This window comes from Balaenoptera physalus, assembly GCF_965194825.1.
Source record: "Balaenoptera physalus genome assembly, chromosome: 1".
NCBI lineage: Eukaryota > Metazoa > Chordata > Mammalia > Artiodactyla > Balaenopteridae > Balaenoptera > Balaenoptera physalus.
Genome location: NC_138882.1, coordinates 101,880,175 through 101,904,256, shown reverse-complemented (window position 1 = coordinate 101,904,256; position 24,082 = coordinate 101,880,175). Strand labels below are relative to the sequence as shown.

The window sequence follows — 24,082 nt, the reverse complement described above, 5'->3', positions numbered from 1 at the left end:
TCATAGCGTTGTGGTCGGAAAAGATACTTGATACGATTTCAATTTTCTTAAATTTACCAAGGCTTGATTTGCGACCCAAGATATGATCTATCCTGGAGAATGTTCCATGAGCACTTGAGAAGAAAGTGTATTCTGTTGTTTTTGGATGGAATGTCCTATAAATATCAATGAAGTCCATCTTGTTTAATGTATCATTTAAAGCGTGTGTTTCCTTATTTATTTTCATTTTGGATGATCTGTCCATTGGTGAAAGTGGGGTGTTAAAGTCCCCTACTATGTTTGTGTTATTGTTGATTTCCCCTTTTATGGCTGTTAGTATTTGCCTTATGTATTGAGGTGCTCCTGTGTTGGGTGCATAAATATTTACAATTGTTATATCTTCTTCTTGGATTGATCCCTTGATCATTATGTAGTGTCCTTCTTGGTCTCTTGTAATAGTTTTTATTTTAAAGTCTATTTTGTCTGATATGAAAATTGCTACTCCTGTTTTCTTTTGATTTCCATTTGCATGGAATATCTTTTTCCATCCCCTCCCTTTCAGTCTGTATGTGTCCCTAGGTCTGAAGTGGGTCTGTTGTAGACAGCATATATACGGGTCTTGTTTTTCGATCCATTCAGCCAGTCTATGTCTTTTGCTTGGAGCATTTAATCCATTTACATTTAAGGTAATTATCAATATGTATGTTCCTATTACCATTTTCTCAATTGTTTTGGGTTTGTTTTCGTAGGCCTTTTCCTTCTCTTTTGTTTCCTGCCTAGAGAATTTCATTTAGTATTTGTTGTAAAGCTGGTTTGGTGGTGCTGAATTCTCTTAGCTTTTGCTTCTCTGTAAAGGTTTTAATTTCTCTCTCAAATCTGAATGAGATCCTTGCTGGTTAGAGTAATCTTGGTTGTAGGTTTTTCTCTTTCATCACTTTAAATACGTCCTGTCACTCCCTTCTGGCTTGCAGAGTTTCTGCTGAAAGATTAGCTGTTAACCTTATGGGGATTCCCTTGTATGTTATTTTTCCCTTGCTGCTTTTAATATTTTTTCTTTGTATTCAATTTTTGATAGTTTGATTAATGTGTCTTGGTGTGTTTCTCTTTGGATTTATTCTGTGTGGAACCCTCTGTGCTTCCTGGACTTGATTGACTGTTTCCTTTCCCATATTAGGGAAGTTTTCAACTATAATTTCTTTAAATACTTTCTCAGTCCCTTTCTTTTTCTCTTCTTCTTCTGGGACCCCTATAATTCAAATGTTGGTGCGTTTAATGTTGTCCCAGCGGTCTCTGAGACTGTCCTCAATTCTTTTCATTCTTTTTTCTTTATTCTGCTCTGCGGTAGTTATTTCCACTATTCTATCTTCCAGGTCACTTATCCGTTGTTCGGCCTCATTTCTTCTGCTATTGATTCCTTCTAGAGAATTTTTAATTTCATTTATTGTGCTGTTCATCATTGTTTGTTTGCTCTATATTTCTTCTAGGTCCTTGTTAAACGTTTCTTGTATTTTCTCCATTCTGTTTCCAAGATTTTGGATCATCTTTACTATCAGTACTGTGAATTCTTTTTCAGGTAGACTGCCTATTTCCTCTTCATTTGTTTGGTCTGATGGGTTTTTACCTTGCTCCTTCATCTGCTGCGTATTTCTCTGTCTTCTCATTTTGCTTAACTTACTGTGTTTGGGGTCTCCTTTTCACAGGCTGCAGGTTCGTACTTCCCGTTGTTTTTGGTGTCTGCCCACAGTGGGTAAGGTAGGTTCAGCAGGTTGTGTAGGCTTCCTGGTGGAGGGGACTGGTGCCTGTTTTCTGGTGGATGAGGCTGGATCTTGTCTTTCTGGTGGGCAGGACCACATCCAGTGGTGTGTTTTGGGGTGTCTGTGAACTTATTATGATTTTAGGCAGCCTCTCTGTTAATGGGTGGAGTTGTGTTCCTGTCTTGCTAGTTGTTTGGCATGGGGTGTCCAGCACTTGAGCTTGCTAGTCATTGAGTGGAGCTGGGTCTTAGTGTTGAGACGGATATCTCTGGGAGAGCTCTCGCTGATTGATGTTATGTGAGGCCAGGAGGTTTCTGGTGAACCAATGTCCTGAACTCAGCTCTCACACCTCAGAGGCTCAGGCCTGACACCTGGCCGGAGCACCAAGATTCTGTCAGCCACACGGCTCAGAAGAAAATGGAGAAAAAAAAGAAAGAAAGCAAAAAATAATAAAATAAAATAGTTATTAAGATAAAAATAAAAAAGTATTATTAAAATGAAAAAATAAAAAAAGAGGAGAGCAACCAAACCAATAAACAAATCCTGCAATGATAACAGGAGCTAAAAACTATACTAAGATAAACATAAAAATCAGAAACTAGTCAGTCGCATACAGCAAACCCCAAGTCTACAGTTGCTCCCAAAGTCCACCACCTCAATTTTGGGATGATTCATTATCTATTCAGGTATTCCACAGATGCAGGGTACATCAAGTTGATTGTGGAGATTTAATCAGCTGCTCCTAAGGCTGTGGGGAGAAATTTCCCTTTCTTTTCTTTGTTCACACAGCTCCCGGGGTTCAGCTTTGAATCTGGCCCCGCCTCTGCATATAGGTCATCCTCTGGCGTCTTTTCTTTGCCCAGACAGGAGGGGGTTTAAGGAGCGGCTGATTAGGGGGCTCTGGCTCACTCAGGCTGGGGAGAGGGAGGAGTACAGAATGCGGGGCGAGCCTGCAGCGGCAGAGGCCGGTGTGACGTTGCCACAGCCTGAGGCATGCTGTGTGTTCTCCTGGGTAAGTCGTCCCTGGATCACAGGACCCTGGTAGTTGCGGGCTGCACAGGTTCCCGGGAGGGGCGGTGTGGAGAGTGACCTGTGCTTGCACACAGGCTTCTTGGTGGCTGCAGCAGCAGCAGCCTTAGCGTCTCATGCCCATCTCTGGGGTCCGAGCTGATAGCCGCGGCTCACACCCGTCTCTGGAGCTCGTTTAGGCGGCGCTCTGAATCCCCTCTCCTCGCACACCCCAAAACAATGGTCTTTTGCCTCTTAGGCAGTTCCAGACTTTTTCCCGGTCTCTCTCCCAGTTAGCTGTGGCACACTGACCCCTTCAGGCTGTGTTCACGCAGCCAACCCCAGTCCTCTCCCTGGGATCCGACCAAAGCCCGAGCCTCAGCTCCCAGCCACCGCCCGCCCCGGCGGGTGAGCAGACAAGCCTCTCGGGCTGGTGAGTGCTGCTTGGCACCGATCCTCTGTGCGGGAATCTCTCCGCTTTGCCCTCTGCACCCCTGTGGCTGCGCTCTCCTCCATGGCTCCGAAGCTTCCCCCCCGCCACCCGCAGTCTCCGCCCGCGAAGGGGCTTCCTAGTGTGTGGAAACCTTTCCTCCTTCACAGCTCCCTCCCCGAGGTGCAGGTCCCATCCCTATTCTTTTGCCTCTGTTTTTTCTTTTTTCTTTTGCCCTACCCAGGTACGTGTGGAGTTCCTTGCCTTTTGGGAAGTCTGAGGTCTTCTGCCAGCGTTCATAAGGTGTTCTGTAGGAGTTGTTCCACATGTAGATGTATTTTTCATGTATTTGTGGGGAGGAAGGTGATCTCCACCTCTAACCCCTCCGCCATCTTGAAGGTCTTCCCCATAGCGGCTTATTTTTTACAGCCCAAAACAGTAATAACCTGAAAGCCCCTCAATAGGCTACTGGATAAACTGTACTAAACCCATACCTGGAATAATAATCAGCAATAAAAAGAAAGAACTTCTTTCCCTTAGTATTATGTCGCCCAAGTTCTTCCATGTTTTTGCAAATGGGAGGATTTCCTTCTTTTCAAAGTCTGAATAGTATTCCATTATATACCACATTTTCTTAATTTACTCATTCATCCATTGATGGATATTTAGGTTGCTTCCAAGTCTTTCCTGTACTTATATGAGGAATCTAAAATAGTCAAACTCATAGAAGCAGAGAGTAGAACAGGGGTGGCCAAAGAATGGGGGAAGGGGGAAATGGGGAGGGAGTAGTCAAGGGTACAAGTTTTAGTTATGCAAGACGGATAACTGCTAGAGTTCTACTGTACAGCACAGAGTTTATAGTTAGTAATACTGTACTATATACTTAAAAATTTGCTAATAGGGTAGGTCTTAATGTTGAATGTTGTTAATCACAAAATATAAAATAAAAAATAAAGAGGATAGGAGGAAACTTTTAGAAGTGATGGGTATGTTTATGGCATAAATTGTGGCGATAGTTTCTCCAAACTCATCAAGCTGTATGCATTAAGTATGTACAGCTTTTTGTATGTTAATCATACCTCAATAAAGCAGTTTAAAAATAAATGATAGAACTATTGTTACACAAAGTAACACGTTTTAATCTTGAGATAGTTACGTTAAGTGAAAGAAGCCATACAAAAAAGAATACATACTATATGATGTACTACATAAAATTCTGAAAAATGCAAATTCATAGTGTGAAAGCAGAACCACGGTTGGCTGGGGGTTGGGGAAGGGCAAGAAGCAGAGGCAGGAGGGAGATTACAAAGGGGCACACAAAAACTTTGGGGGCTGATTTTATCATCTTGACTGTAACAGTGCTTTCACTTATATATACATTTGACAAAACTTATCAAATTCAACTGCACTTTAAGTATGTGTACTTGATTATATATCTCAAAGTTGTTGTTATTTTTTTTAAAGTGGTATTAGTAATCCAAGTAGGAGTAGTTTCTGCAGGAGACTGCATTACGAATAGGAGATAAGGAGGCAGAGACTGAGTACAGACTACTCTCTCAAGAAGTTCAGCTATGGGAACGGGAGAGGGAGAGGATGAGAGGAAGTGAGGGAGCAGGAGACTGACATAACTAGACAACATGTTGAGTTATATGTGTTTTAAGATAGGAGGAGCTTGAGCATATTTATAAGCTATAGAAAAGGAGCCAGTGGAGAGAATGAAATTGAAAATGTAGGGGTCAAGAGCCAACTGATGAAATGTGGGATGGAAAACTCCAAGCAAAAGGTAAGCCTTGAATAAGAGGACTCTTATGCGTACACAAGGTGTGTTTTGTGGTTGGGCTGGGAGATGCAGGAGTGGATGGAAGAGTTAGTAGAATTTAAGTCTGTCATTCTCTCTCTTCCTTTTTTTGGGAAGAATGAGGTATGAGAAGAGTAGGATACTTAAGAAGGATGGTGGAGCTCTGGAAAAGCCACTGGCTACAGAAACTGAAATGAGGTTGGAGCTAAATGTCCAACTTAGGGGCATTCTTCTATACCAAGATGGCAGACAATAAGATAGTTTTGTACAAACAAAATAGCTATCATTTACACATGTGCTCAATGGATTATTATCTAACAGTCCTTTTCTGGTCTCTTCACCCCTAGAAAATTTCACTCATGTGCTAAGCTTTCTCTTGATCCCACCCTTTTCTTCCTCAACATACAACACTTTTAACACTCTTTCTTTAAGATGTTGGGAAGTATTTCTAACATATACATGAAAATACAGAATAATTTAATGAACAGCAATGTTCTACCATCAAGCTCTATCAAATCTTAACACTATACCATATTTACCTCAGTTAACAAAACCCTTGAACCAAAGCAGGCTAACTGGATAAGAGAGATTTCATCACCAGCAAACATCAACATACTCACTTACTTTTCACATTTTATTTATTTCATAAATAATGCCCATGGTACCTCTAATAGCTTCAGGTATTACTGTGAGTAGGCACAAATGAAATATGGCCAGAAATGGCCACTGGCAAGCTAGTAAGGTAGTTCCTCTGAAGTGAAGTGCTAATATGTGAAAGCCATGTGAATTAGATGATACCCAAGGTCCTACTTGTGGAAAAAATGCTCTGTCAAAGTACGAATTCTTAATATAAATGGTAATTCTGATTCATAGCACAGATACTATTTTCTTTAGTGTTCTAACACTCATTGCCACTTTAGCATTGGTAAATTCGAGAGTGGTGAATAAAGAAAATTTTTCCTCACATCATGTAAAATTTCTGAAGCTGAAAGCATACAATCAGTTTCTAAAGATAAGAGTTTTATTCTCCAAGTGGCAATAAATCATCCGTTAAATCTAAAAAACTGTAATGTGGATAGTACCTGCCAAAACAGACTGTGTGCATCTCCTCTCAGAAGTTCAACTGTATCCCCTGCCTGGATGTGTAACGGGGGTCCTTCATGAAGAGCGGGGGCTGGCATTCCAGTATAGTTCCTAATGGCCTGCATCTTTGGTAAACCTGAAAATAAGCAACACAACTCTTAGAATTGAGAAAATTATAAAATGTGAAGTCCAAATGCACTTTTAAAAAAACCAAAGCTATTATTAACATTAAAGAGTTTTAAGAGCACCAAGTCCAAGGAAACATTTGAGGTAACCACAATGGAATGCTTTTCAACTTTCTCATTATTGGAGATGGTTATGGAATAAGACACATATTTATCCCCTGATTCCTTACATTCTTTTCCTCTCCCTCACCATCAATCTCTTTTTAGTTGAACAAGTATTTCTTTCAGCTGACGCCTGCTTCATAAAAAACACGTCACGTACAGTTTAATGGAAAAGAATCAATTTTTTCATCCTCTCTATCCTTTCTGCCTATTATTTTCCTCTTGGGCATTGGCTGATTTCATCACTAAGGAGGCTCACCCTTTCTGTGTACGTATCACGTTGCCCAGTATAAGGCTCATATCTTAAGGTTATCTTTGTAATTCAAAAGCAAAGAGGTGATGGATGTGCCACTGCAATACTTAAGACATTTATATGGAGAAATTCTTCAGGCTCAAATTTAGGCTTGCAAAAGAGACCCAATAACAGGAACATGTCTAAGCCAATAGTATCAACAAGACTTGAAATACAGATCCAGGCCTTTTTGCTGTATTTCTTGGAATGGGCAATGAAGGCCTCAGGTCAGTATTTCATTTTTGCGAACGGCAGCTTCAACTGCACCCGGGCCTGACTGCATCGGCACTGCTCACAAATGGACCACCTCACAGTCACCTTTTCATCTGGAGGTGGAAAAACTGCTCCTGCCTACGAGACAGATCGCTCATAAACAGGGTATCTGTTACACGTTGAGGCACTTAAGTCATCGCATATTACACTTCAAGAATTTTTATTCTAATGATTGAACACAGTGAAGCTATAATTGGCTGGAAATGTTGCACTAAATAGAGGAGGATGAATGACAGTCATTCAGTTCTAGGTGTCCAAGTTACCTTGAAAGGACCTCGATATCTAAATGAAATGCTCCAGCAAACAGTTTAATGAAGTCCTCAAAATCCATTTTTCAATAACCATGCCAGGAGGGGAGAAAACAAGTGTGGCTATAAACTAAACAGAACTGAAAAGTTTTAGTCAACACTTTCTCAACAACCCAGTCAATCTGAAGGCAGAAGGGCTGAAATGCAACGTGCCCTTCACCCCAGTTGAACGGCTGTTAACTGCCAAGACATGTTATGAGCTGCCACATCTCCCCTTTCTTCAGTTCTTGTGCCACAGAACCCCAGAGGGATGACTTTGATCCCATATCTCTCATGGAGTATTTCCCCACCAGATGGTATAAGGTGGCGGCGCCCTTACCCAAACAGCAGACTTTATTGTCTTTTCCAAAACAACACTCGAAGACAACTCTTCTCAGACAAGTGTTTATCAGACTCAATCTTAACACACTGTAAATTCCCGGAGCATAGAAAGAGCTTATTTTACAGTTTTTATTAAGATACTGTTGTTAATATAAAATGCAACCTAAATATCCCATGCACACCAAAATGGATTTAGAAGTTCAACATATGGAAGAGGATGCCGTCTAAAGCAGAATTTTTTCAAAGGAGGATGGTTTGCGTGATAGTTATCCCATGTTGAGGGGCCAGAATTGCAGTTAGCCTCAGTTTTCCTGAGCACTGCTATAGCAAGGAAAGCATTTTGTTCAGAAGGATCCCTTGATAATTTTGTTTTTATGTCAATTTTTAGATAAAGGCTGAAGGCAAGAAAGAAGAGTTTTTAAACCTGAAAGAGCTGACGTGACCTTAAATACTGGGACGAGGTGAGTAGTGGGAAGGGCCCTGGCCTTCACTGCAATTGTCTCTGTAGACAAGGCCCACAGGGTGAAAAAGAAGCAGTGCCATGTGACAGATGGTGGAAACAGTAGTTCTCTTATTGCTGATATGTCCAAGTTATTCTCAAGAAGAAATGACTGAAAATGCATAGAGTATTTAAGAAGAAAAATTAAGTTTGATGACATTTCACCAGCCAAATATAGATTAGGGATTAAAATACAGAATGCCCAGGCTACATACAAAGGCTATGAAGTGTCAGGTATAGAACAATGCTGCCTCATTTATTTTTTTTACTGGACTAGAATGCCCATAACACAAGACCTACTAAAATCATGATATTTAAAACTGAAAGTAGTACATATATTAATATACTTTGGTCAAGAAATGAGACCCAAGAACTAGTCTTACGATTTACTTTGGACTAAGCAACCTTCAGAATGATGGACTTGGTTTTCATAGTCTTATATATTCCTGATTTTTTTCATTGACTCTATCTTTTCTGCTATTACTTTCTTCTTGGTTATGAGCTTCTTTTGGAAAGTTGATTGAGTAGCACACTAGCATAGTGTGTGTTGCTGATCTCATTCCTAAAACAAAAATTTTGTGACCCTCGCCAAGAATTATGGTTGAGCCCAGGTAAGAGTCAAAAGGACATTGCTACTGGCCTGAATTCAGCCATACGTGATTTGCAAAATACAATGTTTATCTGACTCATATGCTTTTTTGTGGGATGAGTTATGGACTTATAATGGAATTTATATCTTTTAGTCATTTGTTAGGATCATCTTTGGCTATTTATTTCTGATTGGTCAGCACGTCTCATTTCAGGATGACCTGTCAGGGCTACAGGGCTATCTATGGAGATGGAAAGATAAAAGGAATGAAACAAGGGCACAGGGACAGGATGAATTCTGACACTCTGCCCCTTGCTTCTGACACCTGCATATAGTAGAAGTTCTACAGTACTGGTGGGATGAATGGTTGCTTTCTAAAAGGCCCCTTTATATTCCTTCCTTTTATTAAAAAAAAGACGCGGTGACATTGCTAAGAATAGGAACATAATCACATTAACTGAGAGATAAAAATGCAATTAAAATAAGAAGAGAGGGAGTGGGTTAAACTTCATGTCAGCACTCAGCCATCAGTATAATTGTTGACACAATCTACTGCCAAAGCAGGCATTCACACCTCGTAAATGAGATCAAGAAGAGAGAAGAAATGAGATTTACAGATGTTCATATTTCAAATAGCCATTTAGTGTTGATTTAATGTAGGTTTTCTTCTCCCCTTATAAAATATCTGACAGGTTTTAACCTCTGTTTAAAAATGTCCAGGACAGAACATTCACTACACGTTCCTATGACAACTCTGTCATTGTTGCATATAGTTTATTAACAAGCTGTATCTGAAACTTACTCAAAACTCTAACTTCTCTCCGTTGACCTGCCTCCTTCCATCTGGAATTATGCTGAAGAAGGCAATTCTCCTTTTTATAGATTAGCCTTTCAAAATTTGTTCAGGCTTAAAATTCCTAGTTCCTCATTTAAAAAAAAAATCTTATTTTCCTTTGGTTATCCATACTTCAAGGCATTCTGAGATGCAAAACAGTATAAAACTACAAAAGCAGAACTGTAGTTTCCCTCATTGATGCTGAGCAATCAGAAATAAATAGCTAAAAGTTATTCTAAAAACTGATTAAAACATGTAAATTCCATTATATTATAAACTCATAACTCATCCCAGAAAGCTGCTTTTTTCTTCTTGGTTAGACATGGACCCAATAGTTGTTTAGTTTCTTTCTGCTCCAGAACTGAATTTATAATGGATATATTGGTATAATTACAAGGCTGCTCTTCAAAATCTGAAAAGTTACACTGCAACTACCTTCAGATATTAAATGCAAAATAATCATATGTAATGCCAACATGTACAGGTAAGCAACTGTGGAAGTTCCCAAAACTTTATATAATCAATAATCCTTATCTAAGGGAATATAGTTAAAATGGCTGAGACAAAATTAGATCTCCTGCCAAATGTTTAGTCATTTCAGCTTGTTTTATTCCCTTCAACAAATGCTCTGATGTACAGCCAACTATATCCTTAATGTATAACTTGTGGACAATTGTGCCCTTTAACTTTTGTTCACACTAGCAATTATGCTTAGTCTTGGCATCAGACAAGGTCCCCAAGTCATCCTTATGCACGAAGAATTAACAAACAGAAGGATCAACAATATTAAAATGACGGTTATACTCCAGTAATAGTCATGGGGTTCTCGTTAAATAAAACTGAAGCCAATGTAAATTATGTGGAATGCTAGCGTTTTCTAAAACAATACAAAGGTGTTTTTAAAAAGGGGATCTGAAGCAAGATTTCCTTTCAAATCTGAATTCAATACCACTAAGAGTGATATATGCCAAGAAATGATTTAAAATTTACTTTTTAAAAAGGAGTTTATTCTAGGTAGAGTTCTATTGGAAATTTGCTAGATATAAACTATTTCACTGATAATTTACACATAAACCCTCAATGAACTTAGCCTACTGTACCTGTTATCAGCCACTGTGGCTTCTGAGAAGAGTGACCATCACAATAGAGATTAGTATCTATTCAGGAGGCTGATATCACTGCCCTAATGCAATGGCTTTCCCCGGGGCAATAACTTAGAGCAGAGTGCTGTGTACTAGATAAATGAGCTGTCAGTAATGGTACTGGCCTTTCACCTCTGAGGCCTAATTTAAAATCTAAACACAGCCACATTAAAAAATAATTAGTTTTGCCAGATGTCAGAGGATGTGGTTAGTTTATCCTGGGAAACTGATCACAAGCATAACATATTCATTCATTCCTTAAATGTCTGAAGCACTCCCTAAGTGCTGGGCATGGTGGTCTGAGAACAGAGCAAGGCCAGGCTTCCTGCCCTCAAAGAGCCTATAGTGCACTGAGTAGACAGGTGAACTAAAGACAGTAATACCATTGGGCATGGGCTCTTGTCCAGGGGGACCTTTTTCCAAATACGCCTATTAATAAAAATTTCAGGGAATTGTTTTGCTAAGTCTTCAGTAGGACCCTGAAATAATGTATCTTATCTTTTCTGTAAGTCTCCTAGGTGTGGTTTCCAAATCCTAGACAGGTGTGGGAATCACATCCTCATGGGGACATCAGCAGGCCCCATGACCAACATCCACCACTTCCAAACTTGCATTTGAGACAACTGTGCTGCCTGGCCTCTTGCCAACTAGATCCTCTTTAACATCTCAGCTCTTCCTGACGCAAGTTTACAATCTAACCAGCAGGTCTGATGATCAGGCTGAGTCGACTGAACTGCTGGCAAGTGAGGCAGACTGGGATGCTGGGCTTCCCCTGCCCATCACATCTTCCAGGGCTCTTCCCAGCGAAGCCGTGCACCTTCCTTCACTTACTGATCTTCACGGAGGAACACGTGGAGCCTTATAATGGAAACCATCTGTTACAACAGAAGCAGACAAATTGGTGGAAAACAAACTGGTCTAAAGAACTAATTGTTCACACAGGGAACACTCAATGATTTTGAAGATTTTCACCCAGAGGATCCTACTTTACTTTTATAAACAATGATGAGTCAAGTGAAGGAAACAGCACCGTCACTGCTCACATAAAAACAAGCATCAGACAGAGATACTTTCCTCCAACTTTATAAACACTGCCTAGTCACTCTTTGGCACTATCTATTGGAGTATTAATGAATCAAGGGTGAAAGACATAATAATTCCTTTTGGAAATTTTTTCTATTTATTAAAAAGATTTTATAGGCTACCAATTATAAAAGAACTATACAATTTCCTGTGTTACTTTAAAATCCATGCAAATTTAACATTCTGCTCTGTTGAATAAGTATGTTTTAGTGACAAAAAAATGAGGTTTCCCTAAAATCTTAAACAAAATCAAAGCTCTCTGAGCTTGTGCCATTTGTCAGAGCCCTAGAAAACAACCACTCCTAGGGGTGGGAGGAGAGCTGTCCGAGGAGCACAGCCTGAGCTATCTCAGGATCTTCTTTAAAGACAGGAAGAGAACACAATTACACAACGTCAAGGTAAGAGCTCTGTCACCTAGTCCAACCACCTGTGTTTCTACCTTATAAAACTCTTAGACTTGCCTCCTAGTTCAGTCCTCCAGGGTACAGGCCAGTCATTCTCTGCAACCTGCAGGGTACAAGGTTGTGGCAGAGCGAGGTCTCCTGATATCAACTGATACGTGTTTGGGGATCATCTGAATCCCTGCTGGGTATGCAGTGTTATCCTGAGGAGCAGGAAAAGAGGAGGAAGAACTCTCCTTCAGGTGGGGAAAGATTGACAGCTCCCCAAGATTTACGAAATTCTAGGAGGAGAATAATAACTCCCACTGGTGTATTCTAAAGACAGAGGCTTGAGCTCCTCAACTTCAAAAAAAAAAAAATTATTCTTGACAAGCTATGGAACTCTCAGTGACTGACACGTCCCCATGCAGTTCTGTGGCTCTGTGAACAAGTGGCCACATGAAGTTCTTTCTACAGTAAGTCAGTATCACTAAAACCACATCATTCTGCTATTCTGACCACACCCGAGTGGATCAGGGATGGTGATTAATCCCAAGGTTGCAATGAATAGGCTGACCATGTGAGACACGGGTGGCTGAAAAGGAGCATTGAAGGGAGACTGCCCAAAGGGGCGGCCCTCAGTGGAGGATGAGAAACAAGACAGTTCAATTTGCTCTCACAACATGAAAGCAGCAGGCAGATACAGGTCAACAGGGAACAATGGTTTCTGACTTTAGAGAAGAAGAGATGACTGGGATTACTAGTTTCCAGAACTGTTGGTCCTGAGAGATTCTTATATAGCCTGCTGTACCTTTCCCCTTCATGGAAAGTACTGAGATATGGAGTGACTATTGAGAAGATTTCCTGGGCTGTTTTCTTACCCTCTGAGCAGAAACCCGCATCTCCCAAACAACTCAGCATGTCTCTTTCTTGCAACCAAAATAAACCTTTAATAATCCAGTCTTAAAGGCTATCTAAGGAATAAGATAAAGTAAAAGTAAAAATGATTAAGGGCACTCTGCAATAACCTAGTTTCCATTCTTTGTTCTATGAGTTCATTCATTTATTCAACAAATATTTACAGATTATTCATCATGTGCAGGTACTGGCCTAGCCACTGGGATTGCAGCTGTAAATAAGAATGAGTTCATAAAGCTCATATTTTAGTGGAGAAGACAAACATAAAAACAAATGAACAAATGCAGTAATACCAGATTGAAGTTATATAAAGAAGAGTTTAGAGAAAGGTACTGGATTAGAGAGTGACGAGGGTGTATGTTTGAGTGGTGAGGACGCATTTCCTTAGAAAGTGATCAGGTGAAGTTTAAGACCTGAGGAGAAAGCAGTGATCATTTGGGGCACAGCTGGGGGTTGGGAGGTGGAAGGTGGTAATTAAACAGGCAAGCGAGACAATAAACATGAAGACTCAGACTGCAATGACCTTGCAGTACTTGAGGGACAGAAACATGGCCAGTGACATCGCATGAAAGCAACTGATAAATTTTAAATTGATATACGCAGTCTTGAGAGTCTGGCCCATTTCATCAGTCCTTTCATACATGCATCCTGTTGAATTGTTTGAAATTTATTAAACAGGTCAAGTTCTCATTAACATGCTGCCCCTTCTTCTTGGCACATACTTGCTGTTGTCTGTACACCCAGGTTACAACGCACCCAAGGAGGGGGGGAATCTAACTCACTCCTCTCATTTTTTTAAAACTCAAATATGACTTCTGCTAAAAAACCTTCTAACATTCTCTTAAGTATGAGTTTAAGTGCCTGAAACATATGCTCCCTTAGACGCTCATGCTTCCTGCTTCAATACCACTTACCGCACCAAAATTACTTATCTAGCTAGTATCAAATGTAAATACTAGACCATAAGCATCTTCTTATGTACAGTCTTTGTAGAATTTATATATTAGACTATGACCACCTTGGTGACAAAGATTGTGTTCTTTGTCTTGATGAATTCTTTTGGAAGAAAGAAGGAAAAAGGTAGCTATCCTCTCCCAATAGCCACCCTTCCAAATACACACACACACACTGAATTACACCCAAATCAGCTCTGTAGTCAACCATTTCTTCCCATTTTTACTTCCTCCCATATTCAAAACTTATGTTTCAAATTGGCCTTTCCTCATCCACTCTTATAATCCTTGACTGTCCTGCACAAAGCCACCTGAATGACTTTTTAAAATGTAAATTATGACCTCTCTCGCCTGAGATGGTCTGCATTCTGCCTATGGAATGTATATCTCTCTAAATAACTTGCTTTCATGTAAATATATATATTTAAATAAATATAAATATATTAAAAATATATAAATATATTTTAAAAATATATATTATAAAATAGCATTCTCCTATGTAAAACCCTTCCCACTGCACTCAGAATTAAATCTGACTTTCTGGCCACAGCCCATAAAACCATATATTTTCAGGCTCCTGATAACTCTCCAATCTCATCTTGTTCCAATCTCACACTTGCTCACTGTTCCATCCTACTGAGCTTTTTATACTTGCTTAAACACGCTGAGCAAGTGGGTCCAGCCAAGACAGTCTACATTATGAACCCTGACTTGTAATTCTATACTTACTCATTTACTTGTTACCTGCCTCCTCTCCTTTCATTTTCTATATATTTGTACTGCCTGTTTGTATGATAAACATTTATTATTTTCATAATCAAATTTGGTTTTTATTAAACAAACTATAACTTCATCTTTAGTTTTGACTTGCTTGTAAACTGTATTTACTTGTGCTTTTATCTATAAGTATGCTACCTGTAACTGAAATTTTGCAGGAAATAAAATTATTTTTAAGGTACAAAATTGCTAATATATTTCTTAAAAGCCATTAATAATGACTCTCTTAATAATTTATAGTCACCCTGAACATCTTTAAATTAGGTGACTTGCATCATTTATGGGGAAAAATACTTTTTTATTCCTATACAATCAATTGCTAATCAGCGTAAAAATAACACAAGCTCTAACATAAAAAGTAGCATATACTTTCTCGAACAGCCTGCCCTAGCTTCTTCCTTCTACTCCCCGGCTCTTCTCTATTATTCTCTTTTCACTTGACCTCCCTACTTCCTGCGATCCCTTGCTTGAGTAGCAGAGAGCATGTTCAGTTGCATGCCCAAAACATTCAGATGTGCACAGACAGGGTTTATTGATCTGTAAGTTAAAATGAAGAGCATGAGAAGTTGGTATTCCTGACTGGAAGTTTCAGAGAAAGCAAATGACTCTGGACAATCATTTTGATGTGCTGATTATCTTTTTCAGAGGTCAGGGAACCCTTAGGTCAGAGACCAACAATCAACATAGCTACATAAAAATGCACAAAAACTGAACAGTCTCTTTACCCTTCTTATGAACATTCTTCTATAATAAACTTCAGAAATAGGAAAAAGGAAAATTAGAAGAGCCATCTCCTCTTTCTAAAATGGCACAACACTGAAATTATTGACTTGGAAGAACTTCCAATCTGCTAAGTCTTTATAAACTGTTATGAGCCCATTTTCAAACTCTGAGAATCCATAGTCATCACAGTATCTGACAGGGAACTCTGAGGTTTAGTCTCTCCCCTGTTGTTTACCTTGATTTTTTTTTATCCTCTTTAATCTTTTCCTGAAATGAAAAGTAATTCAGTTCAGATAGAACCATATAGTTACAATCTTATGAATTCAGATGTGAACTGAGTATAAATTTACCTGTTTGAAATCAAGTGAATGTATAACTATTACTCAAAGCCAGCAATGTTTCATAGGAGCAGGCTAGATACGTATCTTCATTTTAATGTGGTAAAACTGTCTTTGTTCACATTCCCTTTGCCTGGGGCTACAGATCAACAACCACCATATCTACATAAGAATGTACGTAAAATGAAAACATTGTCCCCTTCTCGGGAACATTCCTTCTTAACACTATCTATAAAAAGAAGAGGGAAAGATAACAGAAACCACACTGTTGTGTATTGAGTATTGTTGTATATTGAGTTGTGTATTCTTTTGAAATAACACTGTTCTAGCAATGGAAACACTGCACACTAGCATGGAATGTGATTTGATCAAAGACGCTTCTTAGGATAATTTAGTCAAACATTTTTATTTACATATAAAACAACTCAAGTCCAGTTGCTTATAGCCAGCTAAAAGCAAAAAATGGTGTCCTTTCCAACAACAATCTGTCACCCAGTGAAGGTGACTAGAAAAAATAAGGGAAGATTATGGAAAGGTCATATATGATTGTTTCAGATTTAGGTACTTAATAAATCACTACCTTTCCCCAAGAAAGGGAAAAGAATCAGATTCAAAATGTTCCAATGGGAATGATAGTTTTTATATGCAACAGAAGACCCTTCAAACTATTATAGGAACTTCAGAGATTGCATTTCAAAATCTCTCTAGTCCAGAGGTTATCATACTCAGAGTATATATTCCGTCTCCTTCCTATAAATTGACTAGGAATACTAAAAAGTTAAGGTATTAGCCTATAAGCTTTTGTCCTCTATAGTTTTTCAATTGAAAATATTTCAAATATACACAGAATATTGACTTTAGAAATAGTACTGGAGTTTTTTTCGGCCCTTCAAAATCTTAATTTTTTTCTCCCTCTCCTATCAACTCGAAACTATTACTTCTCTACCTAGTCTTTTTTTTTTTTTCTGTTCTTACTTTCCTTAAGGTTAGCCATATTCTGTCCCCAAATTTTTACCTTACTATCTTTTTTTTCCTACATAAAGAGCTTCTTTCATCAACCTTAAATACCAAAATTATGTTACAGTTTCAACTTGTTTAAATTTAGCATAATAGGCTATTTAAATGGTTAGACACCATTGCTTCTAATCATCTAAAAATGGTAAAAATTAAATGAAACCTATATCCTAAGGGTATAATAAAAATATAAAAGTAATAATTATTAAAATGTAAACTGTGGACTACAAAGAAAAATATAAATGTTAAAAATAATAAGAAATTGTGCCAAAAAGTTGTGAATCATCTAGAAGGCAGTTACACAGCTAAAAGCAGGACTGTGCAAAGAAAAGACATACTGAGATAGAGTGTTTCATTCTGCCTCACTTCTCAAAGACCAGAGACATTGAATACAAGTTCACATGCAATTACAGTTTATAAAAACGCCTGAATCTAACGTATACTAATATGGCACATAACTCTAAAACCAAACCACTGACTTCTCATTAACTTATACATCATGAAAAAAATGGCTGTTCTAAAGATGACCTTCTCCTGAGTTCTTGGACAAAGTCTGATCATTTCACTTAGGTGTTTCTTGCTTCTCAATTAAGACAAACTCCTGCAGAACAATGAACAAAACTTCTCTTTCCTTGCCAATATCCCATTGTTCATCCCATCACAGAAGTGTGATATACACTGGGTTGAGCCATAGGAATTGGCTGCTGTTGACTGTTTTTGAAGTACAAAAAAAGGCAGTTTCCTATGGCTTAACCTAAGATTCTTTCAATGCACATGTACTGAGTCCTAATATTAATGAAGTCGCAGCATAAAGGCCTGCTTAAGCTCAAATATGACAAAAAGCAGGCAAAATTCTGTGTAGAAAAGAACACTCCATGTAAATCTGTACTTGGGCATTGGCTCTGTGGAGCAGCATTAATTAGTAACTCTGTTCAATAAATTCAATAAACATTTGTTGAGGCCATTGTTCCCATCTACCTTGGAGCCATAACTCTTTTGAAAAACCTAGTTACAGAATTTTTTTTCAGGTTTCAACAGTAAGGATATCCTATTTTGCCCTTTGAGGCTAGGGAATGTATTTGGTGACAGCAGAGTCCCTATTTTTTTTTTTTCCTGTAAAAATTTTTTCCCTCTATAGAGAAAAATTTTTTTTTTTATCTATTACAAAATCACAAAATAATTATTTCTGTCTTTAGAGCAGAGACTGCTTAAATCATTTATCTTTGTTTTATTAACTCCAAGGACAGTGCTTGGCATGAAGTAAAAACTTGGTAATGAGTGATTAAACTTAATTTTAAAACAAACATACATGGCAAAACCAAATTAATATTTCTTCTTCCTGTTATCTTCAAGGATTTAGTAATTTATGATATTTGTTCTTAAAACACTTTGATTTAACCACTAAGAAATAGAAATTGTGACAGTAATTTCTGCATTTTAGTTATCAAGTTTAATTAAACATCCAAGAGGGCATGGTAAACACAAAGTTTAAAAAAAAATCCAGAGTGTCCACCTGAGTAACTGAGGCAGTACATTCTTTCTCAAATTCTAAGATTTCTCTAGGGACTATTTCATCAAACAGATAAACTCATAAGCTACTTCTCCAGTATACCAGGTATACCAAGCTTTCCATTGTCTTCTAAATTGTTTCCCCTTTTTCTGCCTCCTAAATAGAAAGATCCTTACAGAATATATCTCTGTTTTTGTCAAATTTCACCAAGACCAAATAAAATGATTTCGCGCAAAACTGAGAAGTTTAAAAATGCTTTGAAAAGTTACAAGTACTTTCCCACATATATAATACTTTGGAATCTACAGATATTTAAAACATATTCATTGACAAGTTCGGTAGATTCCCTGACTCTTGGGTGTCTAATTCAGTCGTGAATGTGAGAGGCATTAGAGATGCAATAATGAGTAGGAGATAAAGTCCCTTTCCTTAAGGAGCTTGACATCTTGTAGGGGTAGGGAGGAACACATACACTCCTACACAGAGTGACACTGCTGTGATTGTGACCGACGTGTTGCTATGGAAATGCTCAGCAGAAGCACCTAAATCAGGGAGCTTAGAAGACTTTCGGGGGGAGTAGACTCTAAGCGGAAACTAAAGTATAGATGGGCATCAGCCAGACATAGGAGGAGAGTGTATACATTGCATCCCACTTAAAGAGGCACAAATCTTTGTGCTTGTATGACTTCGTTCAGCAGGACTCTGCAATTCAGCTGCATGAGCAAAGACAGGCTGATTCAGAAAACGGCACAAAAGGGTTCAAACGTTGGACCACAGAAACTAAGCTGATCAGGCAAGGCAGCAAACGCAGGAGGGGCTGATCAACAGAAAGGCAGCAGAGGGGCCAAGGATTGAGGTGAGAAAATGAGATATTTGAATTTAAGGTTTTAGAAATGGAACAACCCTGGGTGATGACAAGGCCCCAGGTGAGGCTGACATGGAGACGGGCAGAGGTGACTCAACATGAAAATGTCAGTGTCAGGTGAAATGAGGCTCAGGTTTTGATGAGTCATCTACAATGTGAAGTCATGCAGGTTGAAGGCAATATACTCTTTTTGTGTGAGATAAAATCACGGAGAGGATCCCATAGGAGAGGGCAGTAAGTGTAATGGTCATAAACACGGGTTTTGTATCAAATAGGTCTGAGGTTGAATGCCATAAACACTTCATTACCATGTCTGGAAAATGGGTATATTGATACCACTAATGATTATGTGAAATAATTAGCATTTTGCACACTACCTGCCATGTGGTATGAGTCAAGAGATGTTTGACCCCTAACTAGTTCTATGTAATCATTCTTCTGTAGTAAGTTATTTTCATTAACCTACTTTACCTAAGTAACTTAGATCCAATATTCCTATGCCTCAAAATGTTACAAAAACAAGAAACATTTATATGTGATAATAATATCAAGCACTCTTCATGCAAAATTCTTTTAATTTCAATGTAATTACTAAAAAGTATAGTAATTAAAATTTTGTGGTATTAGTGTAAGGATAGAGAAATAGACCAATGGAACAGAGTAAAGAGCCTAGAAACACGTCATCTATTTATCCAGATGACATAAAGATGAAGTGTGAAAAGCAAAACTGTAAAGCTTTTAGAAAACAAGATATTAAACCATCTTTATGATATTAGGTAGAGAAGGTTTTCTTATGCAAGACATGGAAAGAACATAATGAAAGATCACTAAATTTGTTTCCATTAAAATTTAAAACTGAAAAAGAGACCACTAAAACAGCAGATGCATACAATTAAGATAAGCAAAGGATTAGTACCCCCAATATATAAAGAACTGCTACAAATCAGAAGAAGAAATATAAACAGCCCAACCAAAAAATGTGAAAAGAATATGAATAGGTAATTCACAGATAGGAGAAACTGAATGAATCTTAAACATGTGAAAAGATGCTCATTGTCAGGTTCAGGTATTTATTTCGGTGGGGGGGCAAAAGTTAAAACAATGAAATAGCAATCTAGACTCTTTGTATTGGTAAAATCTTACAAATCAATAGCACAAAGCATTGTTGAAGATTTAAGGGAACAGGAACATTTTGAACAGGATCTAACAAATAGCAAAATGTTAATATCTATTTACTCTTAGTAGTAAGTATATCTACATCTATCATATTATTTTTGGTATGTTTGAAACGTTTCACAAATGTATTTTTAAATTTTATTTAAAGGTCTTTGATCTAATAAAATACTACCTTTTTTTAAAATTAATTAATTAATTAATTTATTTTTGGCTGTGTTGGGTCTTCGTTTCTGTGCGAGGGCTTTCTCTAGTTGCAGCGAGCAGGGGCCACTCTTCATTGCCGTGCGCGGGCCTCTCACCGTCGCGGCCTCTCGTTGCGGAGCACAGGCTCCAGATGCGCAGGCTCAGTAGTTGTGGCTCACGGGCCCAGTTGCTCCACGGCATGTGGGATCTTCCCAGACCAGGGCTTGAACCCGTGTCCCCTGCATTGGCAGGCAGATTCTCAACCACTGCGCCACCAGGGAAGCCCCTACCTTTTTAAAAAAATTAATTAATTTAATTTTGGCTGTGTTGGGTCTTCGTTGCTGTGCGCGGGCTTTCTCTAGTTGTGAGCGGGGGCTACCCTTCGTTGTGGTGCGCGGGCTTCTCATTGTGGTGGCTTCTCTTGTTGCGGAGCACGGGCTCTAGGTGTGCAGGCTTCAGTCGTTGTGGCACGCAGGCTCAGTAGTTGTGGCTCGCAGGCTCAGTAGTTGTGGCACATGGGCTTAGTTGCTCCATGGCATGTGGGATCTTCCTGGACCAGAGCTTGAACCTGCATCCCTGCATTGGCAGGTGGACTCCCAGCCACTGTGCCACCAGGGAAACCCTAAAATACTACTTTGAAGAGTTTTAAATGACCTTAAAAGTAGTTTATCCTGTATTTATCATGAATGCTATAAGAAACACAGAAAAAAACTGTAGTTTCAGTGAATGTAAACTAGCAAACACAACTTGCTATGCACTGTAATAGTGCTGTTGCTACTTTGGACTTTATTTAAATCTTTACCATTTGAATATGTCTGAACTTGTTGAATACGATGCTATGAATGACAGTAGAAAGTACTAAACTGTTAAAAAATGGGAGGTCCTATTTTACAGAAATTATCCAAGCTCCTGGCTCCAGCTGCAGCGCCTTTTCTCCTCTGTATACACTCTGACTGCCTGTGACAATCTTTCAGTAACACTCTCAACAAGGGTCCCCAGAGAGTGGAAGCTGAGTAAATGTTACTCTGACATACAAGCCTAACCTCCAGCTTCAGCATAACCTATCACACATATTTCAAGGAAGACAATCATTTCTATTTCTTGAATAATTAATGTAAGACTTCAGTTTATGAAACAAAACAATCTAACAAAGGTCAGGTCAATATGGTAGAAAGGTGACATTTATGAGCAAATTCACATCTATAAAGCCACAGCCTAAAAATAAGAATTATTTTTTTTAAGCAGAATTTCAAATTTCATAGCCTATGCTCTCTTTATTTTCCCTTTCTGGCTATCTCAGGTAGTAATGAGTGTTATAGAAGAGGGCGGCTAAGAAAGAATTGTCATACACAGGACTTAATCTTTCTCTACATTTTGTCCTCAGACCGGCCTCTGGGCATATATTGTCTTGGACACCACAGTGGTTCATATAACCTTGAACACATTACTTTTGATCTCACCATGACCCTGCTCCAGAGGTCAACTGCAGTTCCACACAGCTACAAGAGGCAGGGCAAAACACACAATTCAATGTAAAGATTGCAACCAAGCGTTTCCTGGGATTCACAGAATACATCTTACGATGAAAGGTCTATTAACTGTAAACATGAAAACAGAGCTAAAAATTAAGACGGCATTTTCATACTTGCTATTCAGTGATATTTGCAGATGTTTCACAAGAACTATCGAAAATGTATGTCCAGCAACTTAAATACTGAATCACTTTATTAGTACAATCACTCAAGAGAAATTGCCAACTGATTGCTATTAGTACAGCTACACAGGAGAAATATAACTAGAAAATCTATAGTTTGGGTCCTAGTTTTTATTTTGGCATAGAATTTATATGAGGACACAAGCATTTCATTAAATGTCATTTTCCCTCAATTCTCCTACTGGGCACAATACTTCAATATGTCTTTTTAGTGGAAAAACACTCCTGTTCAAATAAATGACCTCAATAAAGTTACTAACATATAAATATAGAACATAACATTATAAACATACAGCTACAGAATAAAAGGTTTGTTACTTAAAAGCTATACATAGAAAATACGAGTGGGAATTAGATAAATTCATCAAAGAAATTCACTTGTATAAATAAATAAATGGCTAACAGATGCTCCTGTCAAAATGAAGAACCACTTACACTTCTAAGCATCCTATAGACTACAGCACTTTACAATATCCATAAGGAAAATGTTGCGGAAGTTTCTTCTTTAAGTACTCTGGAGTACTGACAACGCGATTGCTCTTTTATGAGGATGCACTTATATTTTTATGTAAATATAACTACATATAAGTAGCAAATACAAAAAATATTTTCTATTTTTATATAACATTCTTGGCATCTATAGAAATGTATCCCAAATTAATCTTTATTTTTTTTAGGAAATACTTACTAAGCAGCTACTACATATCACCTACTATGTGAGGTCTTAGGGATACCTGATTACCTGTTCTTTGTTTTCTGCTGAAGGTTTCTTTTCATACATGAGTTTAAATATACAACTAGTTTTCTGTAAAATCTACTGAGTAGGTAATGAAGCCTCTAAAAAAAGTGGTGAGGGCTAAACCAGACCTTTCCTGTGGCCCATCTTCACAAGCTTAACTGACAAACAGAACAAATTTAAAAGGGCAAACATTTATACTTTTCTTTCCCCTACCTCTATACAAAGGAAAGCTTCTAAAATGCCATCATGTACAAGGGAAAGCTTTTCTACAACTGAAATTAAAATTCTTTGGCATCTGAAAAGTATTCCCACAGATAACCGGATTCATCTTTAATTTACTCACTTCTTTCCCCACTCCATGTTTTATCTTCCAGAGTTTGTTCTCTCTTTAATTTCAGGCTATAGCATGTTGAAAACTCTGCAGTGCTTAGAGAGGGGGGGATTCCTTTCCTTGAAGACCTCTTTCATGTAGCTATTATTCTTTGAATAACAGCATTGACAGTGAACGCCACTTTCTAGGTGCTAAACTTGAAGATTTCTTTTTGCTGGGCTGTTGTATAATTGTTATTTTCATGTTAATTATCTCCAGTGAGTGGGAAGGCATGTTGAGGTTTAGCTCCCTTGGCTTTGAAACAAGATAACTAGAAAAGAAACTAATGCATGTGCCAGCTTTTCTAGACATCCGTCTATCTCTTCACAGAAAGACAGAAATACACATCAGGCCACCACAGTGACCGTGGCTTTACGGCTTCCCTCTCTGACACATGGCGACTCTCACTTATATCCATTTACCCCTTTATGAAACACAGCATTCACTATGGCTGCAAAGTGATGGAGACCTTAGGAGGTAATTTATTTGTTGATACTTTGGCTTTCAGTTTCTGTTTATCTTTTCCTAAGGCATCCATTTATCCTTGTATTTATTAATTAAAAAAAAAAACAACTTCCTAATGCTATCTTTATGCTTAGAATGGGAGTAATAAATAAGACAGGCGTGTCCTTCCCCTATAAAACTTGGAATCTAACAAAGAAAAAGAAAATTATACAATTATTATAAAACATTTTGAATTTTATGGTGGAAAAATTGCAAATGCTGTGGAAAAGGCAAGAG

At 38.3% G+C, this 24,082-nt stretch overlaps 1 protein-coding gene across 17 annotated transcripts in view; it reads right to left on the bottom strand.

Annotated features, from left to right (window-relative positions):
- VAV3 (vav guanine nucleotide exchange factor 3) overlaps positions 1 to 24,082 on the bottom strand; it is a 521,969-nt gene that overhangs the window by 204,182 nt on the left and 293,705 nt on the right. For all 17 annotated transcript variants that reach the window (XR_014261053.1, XR_014261054.1, XM_082451935.1 and 14 more), the window contains exon 20: positions 6,052 to 6,188. Coding sequence is in view for 15 of the 17 variants with exons in the window: in XM_082451935.1 (XP_082308061.1) it covers positions 6,052 to 6,188 (137 nt within the window). In the remaining 2 variants the exon portion in view is untranslated. The remainder of the gene's footprint in view (positions 1 to 6,051; positions 6,189 to 24,082) is intronic.